The 21007-nt window shown below is 43.0% G+C and overlaps 1 protein-coding gene across 1 annotated transcript; it reads left to right on the top strand.

Moving 5' to 3' along the window:
- The first annotated feature begins 18695 nt into the window (after positions 1-18695).
- Positions 18696-19489, top strand: LOC147455515 (uncharacterized). The gene has a single exon (XM_086514278.1). The coding sequence runs from the start codon at positions 18755-18757 to the stop codon at positions 19334-19336; it is 582 nt and encodes a 193-aa protein (XP_086370404.1). The 5' UTR covers positions 18696-18754; the 3' UTR covers positions 19337-19489.
- The last annotated feature ends 1518 nt before the right edge of the window (positions 19490-21007 follow it).

Raw genomic sequence — 21007 nt, forward strand, 5'->3', positions numbered from 1 at the left:
GTGCAGGTTGCGACGCAGTCATTAGTGGACCAGATTTCATCTATATGCTTTATGAGACACAAACACGCTTCTGTGTCTCTTTTTTGTACAAACAGTTAGTGTTCAGACAATTATTGTTTCCCTTATGGTTATGATTATTGTCATTGTCATTGTATAGACAGTTATTGTTTCTCTTTCTGGTTATGCTTATGGTTATTGTTAATTTTGTTTATGTTTATGGTTATCTGCATTATGGTTTTGATCAAAGTGGTTATAGCCGGTTATGGTTTTAAGTTATGGTTATGGTTCGTTATGGTTATGCTTTTAAGTTATGGCTATGCTTTTCAATTGGTACGGTTGTCTTTCATTGGCCTTAAATCTCATGTGAGATCCTACATGGATAGCATTGATGGGGGCTTTTCACAAGTCAAGCTCCCATACCCCTCTTCTCTCGTCCCCACCCCATGAAAACCCCCTCTTAGGGAGGGAGTGATAAAATACATTGGAAAAAGTAAGAAAAAAAAAAGTATGATTATGTAAATATATGAGAAAGGTAAAATAGGCCACTTCATGCCTGCGGGGCAGCCCATCCCCACCTTGCCTCCTTTTTCTTCACTGTTGCCCCGCCGTGTGTCCCTTTTCCTCTCCTCCACTCAAAAGGTCAACCCCCTCTCTCTTCCCCTTGTCCTTTCTCCTTTCTCTCTCCCCTCAAGCTACCCCACCTCTCACCAATAATGCATTCTAACTAACCAATAATGCACCCTAACTCACATGCAACTTATCCTATCTTCCAAAATAGTATACCCCACCCCCCGTTTCTCTCTCCTATCATATCCCATGACCGAAATACCCCCCTCTCTCTCTAAAGGGAATGAGATCTTGTCTTGTAGATAAATAACCTCCCCCTCACTCACACACACTCAGTTTCACAAAAAAAGGTGCCCACAGACCCATCCCCACTCGGTGGTTACCTGATTTTTCTTGTGTTCACACACATCTGCACACAGATTCACCTCTGAACACACTCCCCTCTCTCCCCTCTTGTAATTACTTTATTCTCCATGTCACCTCTCATTTTTTTCATCAACCCATATCTCTCTCTTAGTCTCTCTCTCATGAGACTGCTGTTCTGGCACATATACACACAGCAAGTGGGGCCCACAGTCACATGGCCTATGTAGATAATGATTTCTTCATTTCTAAATTCTAGAATTTCTCCCCCCTCCTCGCCTATATAAAGAGGGGTCACCATCACACTAAGGACACAACATCACCAAAGAACACACTATGCACTGTGTGTGCCTAGTGCACACACACACACACCCACACCATCACCATCACCGCAATCACCATGCTTGTCTTGAGCATGACCTCTACACCCTTGGCTATGGAAGATGAAGGGCAACTAAATGAAGGATGGCCATAATCCTCGTGCGAGTCTTCGCCATCAACTCCCACCTATCCGCCATGTACTCTACCACTCTCTCCCTTCTCATTCCCCTACCCTATGCTCCCCTTTTCATCGCCTAATTCTCTAAATAAAGCTTGAGGTTTTGTGAGTATGTTTTCTTGCAATGTTTTGCCCATGTGAGGTGTGCGGAATCGCCACCTAGTCTTGTGTTTTGGAGTGAGCTTGTGTATGTGTGAAGGGTGTGCGGATTCGCCATCCTTTTGTGATGCCTAAGTACTAAGCCGCTATACCCCCTCCCTCACTCTCTCTCTCTCTCTCTCTCTCTCTCTCTCACTTGATCTCATTCCCTTTCCCTTTCATCATTACTCCCAAGCATCCATCTCTCTTGGATGAAAACTTTGTTATGGTGGTGTGTTGTTTGCGTCCTAGCCGCTGAAGCTAGGTGGTGCCCCCTGTTTGCTTTACCATGACAGGCTCGAGGCGCGCCATTCGGTCTTCGCTGTTTTAGAGGCTGTCGGGGTTCGGGGTTCGCTTTGCTCCCGTCATTTGGTGCCCCCACTGAGGATCTTTTCATGAAACCCTTCAGTTTACAAGACTGAAACCCTTAAACTATTGTGAATGGATGAATGGCTAGCAGGATTTGCTAATTGGACGTCAGAAGAAGAAGAGCTCCAAGCACAACTAAACGAACTCCGCATCTCCATCGAAGCTCGAGTGCCAGGCGTAACGGTAATCGATTTGCAGTGGGAGAGTCAACCAACACGCCAAACCCAGTGGATATACATAGGCCAAGTGCCAAGGAGAAGAAGGAGAAGTTCGAAACCATGTCCGCAACCTACAACCAACCCACAACAACAAAATGGAAGGAGCTCTACACAATAGAGAATCAACACTATTCTACTTTGAGAATCGGGTAACTCAAGTCACCGAGGTAATTATCACAGTCAGTTTTCAAGTCGCACATGATGCTGCAGCACAGATGACGGAAGCATTGGCTCACACTCTCACTAGAGAAACTAGGGATCTACTGAGTTTGTTTCAGGAAAGAACACCACCCTCTCCCACAAGCTTGGACAGTGACTAAGCACCTCTAAGCTTCACATGAATCAGTACAACCTACCTCAAGACAGATCACACATACCAACACGTGTACGCTCAATCAAGGTAATACTGGATTTGAAGGCTCACTACCAGCACGTCATTGACACCATGCCGGGTGGGGAGCGATTTTTGGAGGTTCTGGCATCAGATCAACCATTTGTCTTACCTTTGGTACAAGGCAATGTACCGTTTGAAGTTTTAATCTATGTCCTAGTATAAGAGGGTATACACACCTCCTTGTAAAGAAGAAAAAAACTTTTGCAAGTTAAGCAGTGTGTCTTTCTAGCTCTCTCTCAGTAATCATGGCAAGTGTAGCATTTCCAACATTTAAAGGAAAGAAGGGGGAGGATTTGGTAACAGACTTCCTAGATGACTTTGAAGTAGCATGTGTAGTGAGCAACAAAGATACAGATGAATCCCGGGTTAGAATCTTTAAGCATCTCATGAAGCTAGAAGCTAGATCATGGTACAATGCACTTCCACAAGCAACCAAGGATGACTGGGAACCCTTAAAAACCGCTTTTAAGAGGCGCTTTGGGGGAGGTACCATTTCAGAAAAGTTGTGGGACAAGTTGAGAGACTTGAAGCAGGAGGGTCTTTTAGAATATGCCACCTATGAGTCCAAATTTGTGGATTTGTGGGAATGGTGGGTTGAGTCACTGGCAAGGGGGGAAGCCGCACCCGATTTCCTAAAAAAAGATCGGTTCACGCATGGCTTATGGCCGCTTCTCAAGGAGAAGGTGAAAGGTAGATTCCCGGCTACGTACGAGTTAGCCGTTGAGATTGCTCGCCTTAAGGACAAGAAGCTGCGAATGAAAGCCAAGGAAACCGAATCAACAGAAGCAGGAACATCCCGTCGACCAGCAACTACGACAACCACCATACCACCACCACCGGCTCTTGGGGTAAGAGATGACCAACAAGATATGTTGGCCCATATTACTGACCAACTGCAGAATTTGTCTGTCCACTTAATACAACAAGGGAGGAGTCAAGAAAGAGATCAAGACCCTGGAAGAGCACGACGACAAAACAGGGAGTATCATTGCTACAACTGCGGAGAAGACGGTCACGGTATGTACTACTGTCCCAAACCACGATAATAATATAATAGAGGAGGTAGAAGGAACCAATTGTCACCCCCTAGAGAAAGAACACCCCCACCCCGAGCACCACCCCCACCAACACAAATTCTACGTCCACCCCAGACACCACTACAAGCATCCATCCCACCTCTTCCACCAGCCCCACCACCTGATCACCCTGTAAACATCATAAGGCTAGAAGAGAAAGGAAAATCCATAGTAGTGGATCCACCCAGAGCAAAGGAGAGGGACAAGGGTAAGGAGAAGGTAACCTTTTTAGAACCACTTGAAGCCATGACTGTGAAAAGAGCTAGGAGGGAGAAAGCTACACAATCAGATGATGAGAGAAGCATGAGAGGAGAAACTAGCAAGAGGCCATCCAGGCCACGACGGAAATTGGGCATCACCGACTTCCAGCTAGGGGAAAGTTCTAAGCCCTATGATCTAACATTGGATATGGCAGAGCAAGGACCAAAGATTACATGGCCACAACTGCTACATCTTGCACCAAAAGTAAGGCGACAATGGTCTAAAATGGTAAGTACAAGACGCTCCAAAACAAAGGTAGCCGGAGCAATTTCGGGATGCAACATGGATGACATCCTTCCAATTGCCGACGTAAACATAAAAGGAAAGAGGGTTGCAAACACCTACATTGATGGAGGTGCACAAATCTGTGTAATGAGCGAAGCTATGATGCTTCGATTAGGGCTCGAGGTTGACAGGCCTTCTCCATGCAAGGCAAAGATGGAAAACAACGCAAAAGTTAAGTGTGTGGGTGTGGTAAGTGTCGTGAAAATCAAAGCTTTCAACACTGAGGTAGAGGTAGATGCTTTTGTGATGCCTACTAAGGGGGAGAGCTATCCACTAATTTTGGGAAGGCCATGGTTGATGGCCATGAAGGCAAAACATGACTGGGGTACTGGCCTTCTACGCATGACCGGTAAGAAAGGGGAGACAATCTACTACGACATGAGGATTGGCAAGCAGAAGCAAATGAATCTGGAAACATCGGCAGATGAAACCACTAGCGAATCTTCCAGTTCTGAGGAGGAGACCACATCCACCGACGAAAGTGACAGTTCCATTGATGTGATGGGTATCATTATGAAGGATCCACAAGGGGTAAGCACAAATGGTGATCCATTACCAAAAGGGCAACCCAATGAAGAGGAGAGCAAATCACCTGGCCTAGGAGGAAGTAGGTTGAAGGGTATGTTGTCTACGGAATTAACACTTGAGGAGAAAGATAGTTTTTTGCAAATGTTGATGGGATTTCCTAACCTGTTCATTGACAACTATGAAAGAATCACAGGCATTACAGTGGTGGAACATCATATTAAGCTGAAGGAAGGGGTAAAACCAGTTGTGCAAAAGCTACGACGACTAGGGGTCATACAAGAAAAGGCACTCTTGGCCGAGGTAAGGAAACTGCTGGAGGCGGGATTCATCTATCCTGTAGAATACTCAGAATGGGTGTCACCCGTAGTGGTGACGCCAAAAAAGAATGGTAAGTGGAGGGTCTGTGTTGACTACAAACCACTAAATGCAGCTACAAAGTGGTGACGCCAAAAAAGAATGGTAAGTGGAGGGTCTGTGTTGACTACAAACCACTAAATGCAGCTACAAAGAGAGACCACTTTCCTCTCCCTTTCTTGGATGAAATTCTGAATGAAGTAGCGGGTTTTGAATGCTATACCGTCTGTGATGGTTATTCTAGATACTTTCAAATACGCATAGCCTTGGAAGATCAGCTAAAAACCACTTTTATCACGCCATGGGGTTGTTTTGCATACAGGGTTATGCCATTTGGTCTCACAAATGCACCTGCCACATTCCAAAGATATGTCACATATGTTTTTCAACCGTTCTTTGGAACATCCATAAGAGTGTTCATTGATGATTTTTGTATATATAGCTCCCGTATTTCACATTTAGAAAAGGTAACTGAAGGTTTGGCCAGGTTGCAGAGCCTAGGTGGGCAATTAAATGTGGATAAATGCCACATTGGGGAGAGTAAAGTCATTCTACTAGGCCATGAAATTTCAACAAAAGGTATCAACGCCGACCCAAGTAAGGTGACCGCACTCATAGCCCTACCTTCACCAACGACCGCACGTCAACTGGTCTCTTTTCTACAGAAGGTGAGGTACTTAAGTAGATTCATACATCTACTATCACAACTTGTTCTACCACTGCAACAACTCACTCAAAGATCAACTTTCACTTGGGACGAGGAAAGCGAACATCACTACAACAAGGTAAAGGAGGTCTTAGCCACTCTGCCAACTATCTCACCACCTAAGTGGGATGAAAAATTCTATGTCACCTCAAGTGTTGGTGATGACTCATTGGGGGCTGTGCTACTCCAAAAGGATACGACGACATCTTTCATGAGGCCAATCTACTTCTCTAGTCGAATGATGACAACAGGAGAGAAAAGTTTCACCCATGTGGAACACTTAGTCCTAGCTCTTAGATTTGCAACTACAAAGTTTAGGTCATATTTGCTGCCTAAGCAATTTGTGATTCTAACCACGGATGAAATATTTCCCTATGTTGTACAACACATGGATGTGTCTGCTAGAATTACTAAATGGCTAGTTCGTCTGCAAGAGTTTGACACACGGTACAGGTAGAAAGCACGACAAGGGCAAGTTTGGGGGGATTCATGACCTACCAAGTCTTTGAAAGGAAGGAGAAGCAATCTAAGGAAGGAGAAGTCCGATTACCTCCAGTACCACCGATGGTAGAAGGAGCATACTCTCTCTACTTTGATGGAGCCTACAAGCGAGCGTCCGACAAAGCAGCTGCAGGCATAGTGGTCTTTGATGACAAAGGGACAAAGGTATTTTCGTTGGGCCAATTGTTAGATTCACATTCTAACAATGAAGCTGAGTATGCAGCACTAACCAAGGGTCTACAATGGTGCGTCTCGCAAGGTGTACAACGCCTTAATGTATTTGGGGATGCTCTACTTCTGGTAAGGCAAGTAAATGGAGCATGGACATGCAAGAATCCTAGTTTAAGGACTCACTTAAGTGGTGTAAAAACCTTGTTGGGTAAGTTTGAAGAAGTTCAAATACACCATATCCCAAGGGCTCAAAACCAAGAAGCAGATGCCCTAGCAAGTGAAAGACTACAGGAAGTGGTGGTTGGAGCAATAAAACTAAAGCTCCCTCTATTTCAAGGAAGTGATGCCTTGCCTGACATCATGCATTTTTTGGAAACAGGGGAATGCCCATCAGATTTAACAAAGGGACAGAAGCAATGGCTGACGCGGAAGGCCACAAGGTATCGACTCATCAATGACGGTTTGTACTGTAAGGGTAAGGACCAAATACTTAGGAAGGTCCCTCTCTCTCAGGAAATCACGGGAGTAATCGCTAGTTGTCACGACGGGGTTTGTGGTGGTCACTTTGCCCTAGACATAACAAGTAGGAAAATATTGCAGGCAGGCTTCATATGGCCTAGCCTCAACCGTGATGTACACCACTGGTGCAAAACATGTAAGTTGTGTCAAAAGGCCGGCACTAGGTCACTTATGCCTGAACCACAGACACCTATTCTCTCATATGGCCCATTTGAAAAATGGGGTATCGATGCCATTGGGCCATTACCTAGGGCCAACTCAGGAAAATTCTACATTATCATGGGGGTTGACTACATGACTAGATGGGCAGAGGCTACAGCCACCACTAGAATCACAGCGGTAGAGGTAGCTAAATTTATCTACGAGGACATATGCTGTAGGTTTGACACACCTTTAGAGATCATCTTTGATAGAGGGCCGGGTTTTAGAGCAGACTTGGTAGGAGAATTAATGCAGAAACTGGGCATTACAAGGAGGCACTCTTCACCATATTACCCTCAATGTAATGGCCTAGTTGAAAAGGTAAATGGAATGGTTTCTAAAATTATTACCAAGCAGGTAAACAATCATCCTGGAGACTGGGATAAGTATCTACTACCAGCTTTATGGGCCTACAGAACTTCATTTCGTACATCCTTGGGATTCACACCGTATCATCTAGTATTTGGTAAGGAAGCAATCTTGCCCATTGAAGTGCAACTACAAAGTCTCAGAGTAATGGCAAGCCAGCTTCAACAGCCCAACATGCATTTGAGAGATCACATCATCAACTTGGAAAGACTGCAGCTGGACAGAGAAGAAGCAATAAATTATTATGCAGCACAAGCAGAGCATAGACGGCTTAGCTTTAACGAGCATCTCCGGAAAAAAGAATTGAAGAAAGGAATGTTGGTGCTCCGCTACGACAATCGCTTCGACACGCGCAAGGATAAGAAACTCCTACTCCGATGGGAAGGTCCTTTCATCGTCAGGAAAAAGTATGCCAATGGAAACTACCAGCTTATGGAGGTTGATGGAAAACTTCATAAAACCAGGGTAAATGGTTGGCGACTTAAACCTTATTTTCTTCGATTTGACCAGGCTGCACCTATTGACATTCCAAATGAGGACACACCATCAGCCGCCACCTCCAACGATAATGATCAAACAGATGAGCTAGAGACGTGAATGTCTCTAGCCAAAAGGGGAGGGCTAATGATGGGGGCTTTTCACAAGTCAAGCTCCCATACCCCTCTTCTCTCTTCCCCACCCCATGAAAACCCCCTCTTAGGGAGGGAGTGATAAAATACATTGGAAAAAGTAAGAAAAAAATAAAGTATGATTATGTAAATATATGAGAAAGGTAAAATAGGCCACCTCATGCCTGTGGGGCAGCCCATCCCCACCTTGCCTCCTTTTTCTTCACTGTTGCCCCGCCGTGTGTCCCTTTTCCTCTCCTCCACTCAAAAGGTCAACCCCCTCTCTCTTCCCCTTGTCCTTTCTCCTTTCTCTCTCCCCTCAAGCTACCCCACCTCTCACCAATAATGCATTCTAACTCACCAATAATGCACCCTAACTCACATGCAACTTACCCTATCTTCCAAAATAGTATACCCCACCCCCCGTTTCTCTCTCCTATCATATCCCATGACCCAAATACCCCCCTCTCTCTCTAAAGGGAATGAGATCTTGTTTTGTAGCTAAATAACCTCCCCCTCACTCACACACACTCAGTTTCACAAAAAAAGGTGCCCACAGACCCATCCCCACTCGGTGGTTACCTGATTTTTCTTGTGTTCACACACATCTGCACACAGATTCACCTCTGAACACACTCCCCTCTCTCCCCTCTTGTAATTACTTTATTCTCCATGTCACCTCTCATTTTTTTCATCAACCCATATCTCTCTCTTAGTCTCTCTCTCATGAGACTGCTGTTCTGGCACATATACACACAGCAAGTGGGGCCCACAGTCACATGGCCTATGTAGATAATGATTTCTTCATTTCTAAATTCTAGAATTTCTCCCCCCTCCTCGCCTATATAAAGAGGGGTCACCATCACACTAAGGACACAACATCACCAAAGAACACACTATGCACTGTGTGTGCCTAGTGCACACACACACACCCACACCATCACCATCACCGCAATCACCATGCTTGTCTTGAGCATGACCTCTACACCCTTGGCTATGGAAGATGAAGGGCAACTAAATGAAGGATGATGGCCATAATCCTCGTGCGAGTCTTCGCCATCAACTCCCACCTATCCGCCATGTACTCTACCACTCTCTTCCTTCTCATTCCCCTACCCTATGCTCCCCTTTTCATCGCCTAATCCTCTAAATAAAGCTTGAGGTTTTATGAGTATGTTTTCTTGCAATGTTTTGCCCATGTGAGGTGTGCGGAATCGCCACCTAGTCTTGTGTTTTGGAGTGAGCTTGTGTATGTGTGAAGGGTGTGCGGATTCGCCATCCTTTTGTGATGCCTAAGTACTAAGCCGCTATACCCCCTCCCTCACTCTCTCTCTCTCTCTCTCTCTCTCTCTCTCTCTCTCTCTCTCTCTCTCTCACTTGATCTCATTCCCTTTCCCTTTCATCATTACTCCCAAGCATCCATCTCTCTTGGATGAAAACTTTGTTATGGTGGTGTGTTGTTTGCGTCCTAGCCGTTGAAGCTAGGTGGTGCCCCCTGTTTGCTTTACCATGACAGGCTCGAGGCGCGCCATTCGGTCCCCGGTGTTTTAGAGGCCATCGGGGTTCGGGGTTCGCTTTGCTCCCGTCAGCATGTAGGAGGCGTATACATGATATGGTTTTTTTTTTTTGAAAAGTTTATGTAAAAACAAAGGGAACTCTGCCGAAATTTCTGCGCGCGGGAGCATGGTTGATATTTTGGTGCTGCTTGCTTTCTTGGGCAGAGGACAGGAAGTCAGGCTATGGCTGTGTCCATCTTTTAACTGGGCACACAGGCTACCTGTCCTCTGCCCAAGAAAAAAGTTTTCTGCTATGGTCGTCGCTATGCGCGTCGCTAATAGCGACTGGTTTCAGAGCGACGCAAATAGCGACGCGCATAGCGATGGGCCGTGTCGATATCTGCGTCGATAACATGCTTTTTTGTTGTAGTGTTTAGAGAATGACAATAGTTGAGGACCGGATTCATATGGAGCCGGTCCCCCCTCCAATAGGCATTTGTATTATAGTTTCTCCTATTAAGAGAGACTTGGTACAATGCAATCTTTGTGTTTCTTGTGACCTAGGTGATGCAATGAAGATGGAAAGCGTCATCCATCACAAACATAACATAAACTTGAAGAAAGCATTAACTATCCCAAGCCTCTGTCCCAAGGCCTCAAACACCTTCGAAGGTGGAGAGAGCTAGCGGGGAATGAGGATAGGGAAGAGGAAGAAGAAACATTCCATAGGAGAAAGAAGTAGTTCCTCACTTATCATTACTCTTCTTGCTAGCATACATAATAGCATAGTAATGGAGATGGAGAAGATGGCAAGCTTAAGCATTGAAGCATGGCTCTTGGTTGGATTTGCATTCCATAGTGTAGGCTTTCACTCTCACAAGCTTGGAGAAGGAGGTGGTGTTCCTCAACTTTCACCAAGTGAGAATGGCTTCCAAAATGAGTGTGTGTGTGGAGTATATCCCCCTAGCACCCCCCCTCCTTGCTTTGGGCGATTTGTGAGCTTTCTGCATGTTGCAAGCTCATTGGACCCTTTCCCCCTAGCCAATCACATGCAGCATGCAGTCAAGTACATGGGTAGTCTTTTGACAAGTTTCCTCCTTACCCCTTAGAGAGAGAGCTTGAAAATATCTAGATATTTGTTAGATGGAAGTAGAAGCTCATTGGACCTCTCTTTAGCCCAACCAATAGCATTCAATCACCCATGTGGTTTAGCTTAGTGAGAGTCGGACATGTGTCCCATGTGCTCTTTAGAATTTCCCTAACTTTGAGATTTTTATGCATAAGGAGTTTCTCAAGTAACTTCCTCATTAGGTGAGTAGGTTCTCTTTTTGACTCAAGCATCTTACCCCCCCCCCCCCCCCCCCATGCATAGGAAGCTTCTCAAGCAACTTCCTCATTAAATGTGACAAGTACCTCAAGTACCTTAGTCATCAAGCATGACAAGCACCTTAGGTGGAGTTCCCACCTCAAGCACAACCCTAGCTTGCCTAAGTTTAGGTCGGGTTCCCACCTCAAGCACAACCCTAGCTTGCCTAAGTTTAGGCCGGGTTCCCACCTCAAGCACAACCCTAGATTGCCTAGTTTAGGTCGGGGTCCCACCTTAAGCACAACCCTAGCTTGCCTAAGGTCAAAAGGACTTTTAACACTAACCATTGGAGGTCTTTAATGAAGCTAACCCTAAGGTCTTTTAAGCTTCATTAGTTAACCTTGCTCTTTGACAGACCATCTCTCATTTGGGCCCCTTTACCATTGGCCCCATGTTGAGATAGATCTGTAAGCACATGTCTATATTCTAACCCTTGTTCCCATTTATTATCCCATATTAAATGATCAGTTTAATATCAGAAAATCATTTGGGTTGGTTAGATATTAGATATTTGATTACAAGAAATGTGCAGACGTCCCATAGTGACAACTCAATCTAATGGAGCCAGAAAAACCAAACATCCCTAAAAAATGAAGTTTAAATCCACTAGAGGATAGAGATATTGAGCACAAAATAAACAAAACGAACGATCAAATGAAGCTTGAGACTGAACATCATTGGAAACAAGGTAGTGGCTAATACCACTCATGATGCCAAGTCACAAGTGATGATGCCAATTCTAACAGTGGAAGAGACATGGCCACAAGCTTTATGGGAGAGAATACAAAATAGAAAGGATGTTAGTGAAAATTTTAAGTCTATGCCTATCACTGAGATCAATATGGATCATGCGTTCTACTTGAGAGATATACAATATCTATACGGAGATACATGAACATAAGCATCTGTGGAGTGTAGACTTGAAACGTTGAAGACTTTGTCATCTTTCACAGGAGAGCATGAAACAAAATTGGAGGTCAAGCTAGTGCCTTCTTAATGGAAACCAATTCCTTAGATGATGGACCGAACGTTCATGAGCTAATCTTGACTCCTATATAAAGCACAATAACTCTCTTAGAGCTGTTACAAATCAAATCTCATCTATGGGGATAAGTGGGTAGAAACTAAGAGAAAATGGGGCTAAACATTACTCATCAAGACATTCCCTTAGATGAACAAATGGGTAAACTGACACTAGATAAACGAAGGGCTAAACTAGTACCTATGAACAAGATGGGTGATTATTGTGAAGGGGAAGAAGGAAATACCACCTCGCTAATGGAACATAAAGGAGTGAAAACAATTGCCATACTAGATAGTGGGGCTTGAGTGGCTATTTCCACAAAGGAGATATGGGAGAAATGGGTACGACCAGCTCTCAAAAAAACAAAGAATGAAACTACAACTTGCAAATGGATATGTTGAGAGACTAGTGGGTATGTTGGAATAGATTATAGTATCCTCATGTGGGATAGAGTAGGAGCATACCTTTGGAATAGTAAATTTTGGAAAAAGCAACAACTTTGATGTCATTTTAGGGAGATCATTCATGTGTCAACTTAAAATGGTTCAAGATTGGGTATACAACTATATCTACTTAAGGCACAAAGAGGTTACAATGAGGATTAGCATTAAGGATTATAGCTACAAAAATATTAGTCAAACTCTTGTAGAGGAATTTGACTCAACAATAGTCAATGCGAAAGAAATACTTGCATGGTTATATACCAAAGCACATCTTTAGATATGTGGAGCATCTAAATACAAGAGCCTGCTATAGAAGATTGCATCTTAGATATGTGGAGCATCTAAATACAAGAGCCTGCTATAGAAGATTGCATCTTAGATATACCAATAGAAGATAAGAATTATATCCCAGATCCATTTCCAAAGGAATTGTTAGAATATTTTGGGTGAACTCAGATACTGGCTACTCTATATGTATGCGTGAACAAAGAAATCCCAATGAGATTTTGTGACAAAGAGGGCTATGACATAGCACCCTTCAAATGGTGAATGTTATCTTGGAATTAAAATCAAAGACCAAGAAGCTAGATACACCAAAAATAATTGAGTGCAAATGCATAATTGTTAAGATTTCAATGAAAAATCTGAGCAACAAAAACAAGGAAGAATTTCAAAATTCATAAGACGATGTTCCTTTAGGGATAGATACAAAGGATGAGCTATCAAGTAACTCTCAAAAGGAAACAAAACCAAACAAAAAGGAGGCAGTCTTCTATGATTTTCCTAACCAGAAATCTAGAAGACAAGAAAGGTATCGCACAAAACTAGTAAGAAAACAAAAGCAAGCGCAAAGAAAACCCATGCCTCTTATGAAAACAAAACACGGTATTTGATGCTCGTGGGAGAAACCGATTGTTTCAAAGACAATTTTACACGAGGATACATAAAATTTGTTTCAACAAAAACCAATCCTAAGAAATGAAGCAAACCAAAAATCAAAGACACAGCTGAGACATCATCAAGATGACAAAAAACGAGCAAAATTGAGACTATCAAAAGTTTAAACAAAATTTGAAAGAAGTTTGGACAACCAAGATGGAAAGTGAAGAGGACTCAAACACAGACAGACTTGATGCACCCTCTCACTAGAAAAAATACACATTCCAAGTTTGAAAAATTGTAGTTCAAAAACCAATGCCAGAATTTAAACAACTAGAGACATCTTATGATGCACCTGAGAAATCCAAGCACATAGAATTAGTTGAAACAGGAGAGGAACCAAAGCCGGCATACATTGCCAATGACCTCATAGAGGAGGAAGAGTAGCTATTCATAGCTATGCTCAAAGAGTACAGAGATGTGTTTGCATGGTCATACAAAGACCTTAAGGGAGTAGAACCAAACATTTGTCATAGAATGAGACATATTTTCTTATAGAGTAATACCATTTGGCTTAACCAATGCAACTGCCACATTCCAAATGCTAATGAGTCCTGTTTTTTAAGAATATCTAAGACAATTATTTGTTGAGTTCCACCTTTTCATGCTCTTGGAGATCTTTACAAAAACATTAATCTTCAGGGTTACTGGTGTGATGAATCTCATCTAACTTAGGTGTTGGTAATGAAATCTGATTAGCTGGAATCCCTAGCTCCCCATCATCTGAAGTATCAGAATCAAATGACATACCTCTTGCTTTATCCATAGGACTTTCAAGGGGGACCAAAGGTTCAAACAATGGGGGGATTTTGTTTGCATTAGGCTGGGATGAATACTCATCTTCCTGGTCTTCTTTGGGCGTTTGAGAGGAAGAGTCCTTGTCATCTAGGTCAACCTCATCCTCAGCCAAAGATGGACAAAGACATCATCTAACTATAGTGTACCAAACTTTTTAACATATCTATTGGAGTTACCCCTTGTTAAAACTTTGTTACAATAATTTTCCCTCTTGTTGACTTGTTGGAAGCCTTGATTGTTCTCTTTAGCCTCTTTATTCTTATCAGCCTCTTCTTGGACTTTATTAGCCAAGTCAGGGCAATCCTTTATCACATGGCCCTGTTTAAGACAATGCAAACGAGCAGTAGGGAGATATTCGTATGGTACTTTTTGGATGTGCAAAATTTGTCCCATTTGATATTTGATTTGCATGGATTCTTTGAGAGGAGCATTAGTGTCTCCCTCTATAACTAGTCGTGGATCCCATTTAGGGTTAATACCATTAGTAGGTTTTTACCCCAAGACTTTTCCTATTTGTGCATCAATATGCTTGAGACAGCGAAAATATTCAATGGGTAGTCTGGGAAATCCTCCCCAACAGGTACTTTTGAAGGTTTCTTTCCTTTTGGATCAAAGCCTTTGTGCCATTTGAATATTGATAGGAGGGTGTTTCTAATAATCCATTACCCTCTGATTTAATCACTTGGAGGGCATATCAAAATCATTAAAAAAATATAGTAGTTATTTAGTAAGTATTGTACCTGTGAAGGGAATAGGTTTTTGGATTCCCACTCTTGAGATATCCATTCCTTAAGAGTTTCAACTAGAGGCCTGATTCCATGGCAAAGCCCTATCAACGCTCTTTCTTATAGGTGTTTGAACCAATTGGACAGTTAAGCAGAACCTACAATGACTTCACCTTCTCCTTGAAACTGCATTTGAGTCTCTTCATTTTCCTCTGCTTCTTGACTGTCATTTAGTTATCCCCACTAAAACCTCTGTTTTCAGCTTCAGCAACAAGCATCTTGAGGTTAGGTTAAACATTACCATTAACAACCCGACCTTGAGGATTACCGTGGCTAACCTCAGGAACTTGTGGAGGATTCTCAATGTTTTGCCAAACATTAGAAGCCATATAAAATTGATCATTAAGTAAAGGGGGATTTTGGTTTACCTAGAGGGGTCTTTGCAAGGTGAAAGGATGGACAGTTGTATTGAGATCCCGACCAAAAGGGAGAGGCGACAGAGTGCTCAACAAATCCAGTTGCATGAAGTGCTGAGAAGCGTAGAGAGGGTTTGGTGTAGGTTTAGATTGGATTGCATGCACATAGGAAAGAGGACCCTGGTCCACAGGTCTATTGGAGAAGGTAGTTGCACCAAGACCATGACTAATTGCAAGGCCATTGGACCTTCCCTTTGAGGGCGTAGTCAAGAGAACACCAGTGGGTTGTGTGCATTTTGTTGTTATAGGTCAGTACGAACAATGCCATTCACTAACACGTCATGTAGGGCCATGATTTCCCCCCTTCGAGCAAGAGTCTCTCAATACCCGCCAAAGCGGAAAGGATAGAGGGAAAAGGGATGAGCGCGTGAAATGATTGTGCATGTCTCGGCTTCAAAACCCATACGTTTTCTCAGAGCTCCATAACCCAACTCTCGATGGGATGACCAATAAGTTTAACTTTCTAAAATTGTTGCCTTGCATATGCCTTAGGTAGCTATACAAGCAATGCCTTGACATGCGTTAAATTTGAATGGTGCATGCACTTGCATGAGGCTTCATGTTTGGGAAACATTTGGATTTAAAAAATTTATATATACATTGATTACCATGAGTAAAGTAATCACTCCATCCATTTTCACATGTTTATTGGCAAGAACGTGTATAGAATGAGGCTTGTGTACATTACAATAATAAGGACCCACAATTTGTTTACTCCTATTTTCACGAACTTCTGGTTGGCTCAATGTTTCTCTTTCTCATTAGAGATCCTTAGCATAGCTAATGAGCATTATGAAGTGAAAAGCTACTTTGTAGCTTTGCAAGCGTGACACACACATTTTTATGACCATTAATAATTTGCATCGTGGTTACCCACAACAAAATTGAGCATCAATATTGAATGACAAGTATCTATAAGAGTCTAGCAAGCTTTAAAAGGTAGGATACATTATGCTTCATTATTGGACAAGTTCCATGTTTTTGCATATCATTGAGGTTCATAGGATGCTAAGAGTCATAGGATGTTATGAGGTGGTGTCATAGAGATTGGCGTCGAATGATGTTCTTTCTCTAGTTGTGTGTGTGTGTGTGTGTGTGTGTTTTTTTTTCTTTTTCCATTATTTTGTGTATGTGTGTGTGGCATTCCTTTGTGTGTGACTAAATACCTAATGCCTCTCTTTAAAGAGGGAGGTAAGAGCTCTTGCGTGCATGCAGGGCATAGGGTGCGTAGGCTCTTGCACTGCATTCACTGTAAAATACAAGAAAGAAAGCGATCTTTGTAGCACATATAGAGGGACGAGGGGTCATTTAATGCAACCTTCACGCTACATGCACCACATGTGTCAAGCAGGATGCAGCTCTAAACAAATGCAAATAGCTTCTCGCAAGGGTCTACAATGTGATCATTAGCTTGCCATATGGCACTAATCAACAAGCTTTATCCAACATTTCACGATTGCACCCAAAATGCAACCGTTTACTAAGGACTTGTGTAATCGAGGTTGAGAAAAACAAAATGAATTTTCCCGAAAAGGTGTGCCAACGTGAGATGGAAACAAAGGCACGTTGAAAGGGCTGTGGCAGACGTTGAAAACTCTACACACACATACACTTTCTCCCTCTCAAAATTTTTTATTATGAAAACAATCCAAGGTGTGGTTGTGTCCACTTTTTAGAGGGAGGGGTAAGTCAAGTACCTTGGTGACTGCAGGGGGTAATTGAGGTTTTCTCTATTACAACTGACCCCCTCTCGTGTGGGGGCCCTCTTATATGCTTCTTTTCACGTACATCAACAAGTCGGTGTGGGGGAGCATCAACGATTTGCTAATTGAGCCGGCCGTCTTTAACGCGGGTTTTGATTGGCTTGTGATGATAAAGCCTTGGTCTTATTAATTGCTGCTACCAACATTCCTTGTCCACTTGCTCAGCTTCTCATTTTCCATACATGTCGACAAAAGGCTATCCTATATACCCTTTAGCCTTTACAAAAAGCTAAGGTTCCTAGAATCGTAAGGGTGGCTCTCTTCTTTGGCCCACACGTGGAGTACATAGTAGGGTGGGTGCATAGGTTCGATCCCCGGGGCTACGTGCATACATTTAGGTATGTGAGGGTGGGCTTTGAGCTAAGGATCATGATATCTTTCTTTCTTCTCGAGAAACACGTCTCTCTCTCTCTCTCTCTCTCTCTCTCTCTCTCTCTCCTCCAAGCCAAGTTCGTGACAAGCATGTCTTGAGTTCAAGCCTCGTCCAAGGCCACTTGGAATGGCTTCTTCTTCTCCTCTCTCACAAGGGACACATACAGATCAAGAGATCGACAACTCTCCGTCGATCCACATGGCACCCAAAATTGGCGACCAAAACGCACGAGGGGACTAGAGTTTCTACTTTGGGAAAATTACCAAAATACCCTTCAAATTTCAAAAATTTCCAAAACACCCACAATATTTTGTCATAAATTCCCAAAATGCCCTTCAAATTTTCCAAAGTTCCCAAAATACCCCTGGTTGTGAAATTAAATTTCTCCAAAGATTAAAAAATTTGTAGCTTTTCATAAGAAGACTCATTGCTTATCAATATAAGATGCTAAATCCAGAATTTGAGTCGATTATGTAGGCTTTGGAGATGAATTGGTTCATTATCTTTACACATAATTGCCTTTTTTCGCGAGGTAATTTGTGGCAAATTACATGTTAAGCATGCAAAAATGGATCTCAATTATCAAAAAGGAATAAAGATTATAAGATTATGGAACAATCCAACCAAAATCGGTAAAGGGTATTTTGGGAATTTTTGAAATTTGAGGGGTATTTTGAGAATTTCCACAAATTAGAGGGGTATTTTGGTAATTTTCCCTTCTACTTTTTGCAATCCCTGCAGAGTCGTCACATAGGAGTTGGGGGCCTAGTTCTCTCTCTCTCTCTCTCTCTCTCTCTCTCACACACACACACACACACACACACACACACACACACACACACACACACACCGTGATTTGGACACCTTTTTTACTAAAACCTAATTTGTTTGTGCATGCAATTGGGTTTGAACTTACAAAGTGGGACTAATAAAACAGAAAAGCGGTTTCTATTGGGGGGGGAGAGAGAGAGAGAGAGAGAGAGAGAGAGAGAGGAAAATTGGTTTCTGTGAGAGAGAGAGAGAGAGAGAGAGAATGAATGCAGTCGCGTTGCGTAGTTGGAGCCAACGGCCTCGCATGCATAAGCACATCGTGATTGTTGACCTTTGTGTCTCCATAGGTTGTCGCCTCTGTCTCCCCACCACATGAGCTGCCACTATATAACAAAGCCCCCTCTCTGCGTTTAGATCATCCTCATCATCATCCCTACCACCGCCGTCGTAAACATGGGTACCCTTCCCCTTCTCTCCTGCTTGTTAGTGTCTACCTTGTTTGTCTGTGTTTGCCGTAGCTCAGCTGCAGCTTTCGATGCTTCCACAGTGAAGACCTCTCACTCCTTCGACTCCTACGACTTGTTCATGGAGCTTTCGCCCGTTGCCGAGCAGAAAACTGTGAGCACCCGCAAGCAAGCTGCCGGATCCTCCTCCAAGGACAGCACCCCCCACATGAAGGTCGGCAAGGAATATGCCTTGTGCAAGGCCACCTCATCCTCCTGCCTCGGGAATCAACTCTCTTGCTCCACCTCTTGCTTGGACGGCTTCTATGGTGGAGGCTATGGACCCGGATATGGCTATGGAGGTGGCTATGGGCGGGGCTACGGAGGCGGTTATGGACGTGGTTATGGCTATGGTCCTGGCTATGGCTATGGTCGTGGTGGTGGAGGTGGCGGCGGTGGAGGTGGTAGTTTTGGGGGTGGAGGTGGTGGCGGTGGCGGTGGTGGTGGTGGCGGTGGTGGTGGTGGAGGTGGTTGGCGTAGTGCATGCAAATATGATTGCCTCTCCTCATGCAAGGCCACTTGCAACAACTAGAGTGAGGTCAATTGTGTCTCATGTATATGTGTGCCGTTACACTTCTTCACGTGTTCCAACCTTGAGCAAAATAAAATTATGTATCTGTGAAAGTTCCACAATATATATTATTACAACTTAACGTTTTAAAATAGTGAATATTTGTTTCACATTCACACCTTCTCAATCATCAATGCACTCCACTCTACTACGTCAATGTTCTACTTCAATCTTCAATTTTCAATTTGAAGTGGCTTAGACAATAGTAATGGCCAAATTTAAGAGGGCTACTGCGAGAATCTTTGAAATTAAAGCTCGATTTAAAGACCTTGTATCTATGTATCAACTTGTAATTTAAGTCAGCAGTGCTATATTAAAGGTTCAATTTACCCTCTACTTGCAACTCTTGATAGATAAATCCCTTCTTTGAATGGACACGAGATCGTACGACCCGCTTACGGAGGATCTCGCTCGCTTTTACGAATGGGCCAATCTTATGTAGTTTCTCAAGCACTCACATGAGCACACATAGAAACACTCATGCTATACATCTCGTATGCCTCTATTTTTGCTTTTGAATGTCTCTATGTATCTATCTATGCATGTAAGTATGTATATATGTGTGTACATATTTAAGTGTGTGTATATATTCATACATCTATACGTGTGTGTGTGTGTGTGTGTGTGTGTGTGTGTGTGTTTTGAAATTAAGCTAGTTTCATTAACAGAAGCGAAATTATGTGAACAAGAAAAGAGTGTTTCATCAAGAAGAATCCTTAGAAGAAATTAAGTTAGTTTCATTAACAGAAGCGGAATTATGTGAACAAGAAAAGAGTGTTTCATCAAGGAGAATCCTTAGAAGAAAAACAAAAGTGCTTGGTTGGAGTCTATAACAACAAAGAGCAGAACTTGTTAGCTTGGCATGCAAAATAACTTGAAAACAAGAGAGAGAGACGGAGAGAGAGAGAGAGAGAGAGAGAGAGAGAGAGAGAGAGAGAGAGATTAGAACCAACAACAGTCGAGGACCAGATTTACTTGGAGTCGGCGGTCCCCCCTCCAAAAGGACTTTGTATTATAACTTTCCATTTTAGAAACTTGTTTACTATATAATCTTTGTGTTCTTCAAAGCCCATTGATGCCATGAAGATGGAAAGCTTCATGCACCAAAATTACACTTGGTAGGGTCTCAATCCCAAGACCTCAAACACCTTCAAAGGTGGAGAGAGCTAGTAGGAGTGTGAGGAAAGGGGAAAAAAGAAGTATTTCTTACAAGGAAGACTTCTTCTCACATTAGTTCACTCATAAATCATAGCATAGCATAGTAAATGGTGAAGGAGTTGTGCATACTTGTAAGCTTGGCACTTGCTTGGATTTGCATTCCATGGTCAAGTATTGTTGTTGTAGGCTTCTCCCTTCCTTGGCCCATGAGAAGGAGATTTTCATTATCTGTAAAAATGAGCTTCAAATGCAAGAGAAAGTAACCCCCCATCGACCCCCTCTCCCCAAAAGGCATGCTTGAAGGATATTGGTCCTTGCTAGGGGCTAGCCAATGAATGACTTTCTTCAAAATAAGCAAGACAGTTAGTATTGTGATAATTGACCTTCATTCCCTCTTTGAGAAGAGGAAAGTGGAGCTAAATTTTTATTGGCTGTCGAGGTAAGCTATCCAATGAGATTTAATCTAGTTCATGG

The sequence above is a fragment of the Adiantum capillus-veneris genome, chromosome 6 (assembly GCF_014529385.1).
Source record: "Adiantum capillus-veneris isolate H3 chromosome 6, ASM1452938v2, whole genome shotgun sequence".
Lineage (NCBI taxonomy): Eukaryota > Viridiplantae > Streptophyta > Polypodiopsida > Polypodiales > Pteridaceae > Adiantum > Adiantum capillus-veneris.

Bases quoted from the DNA above. Each gene is read 5' to 3' on its own strand.
- LOC147455515 (XM_086514278.1), top strand. From the start codon at position 18,755: ATGGGTACCCTTCCCCTTCTCTCCTGCTTGTTAGTGTCTACCTTGTTT.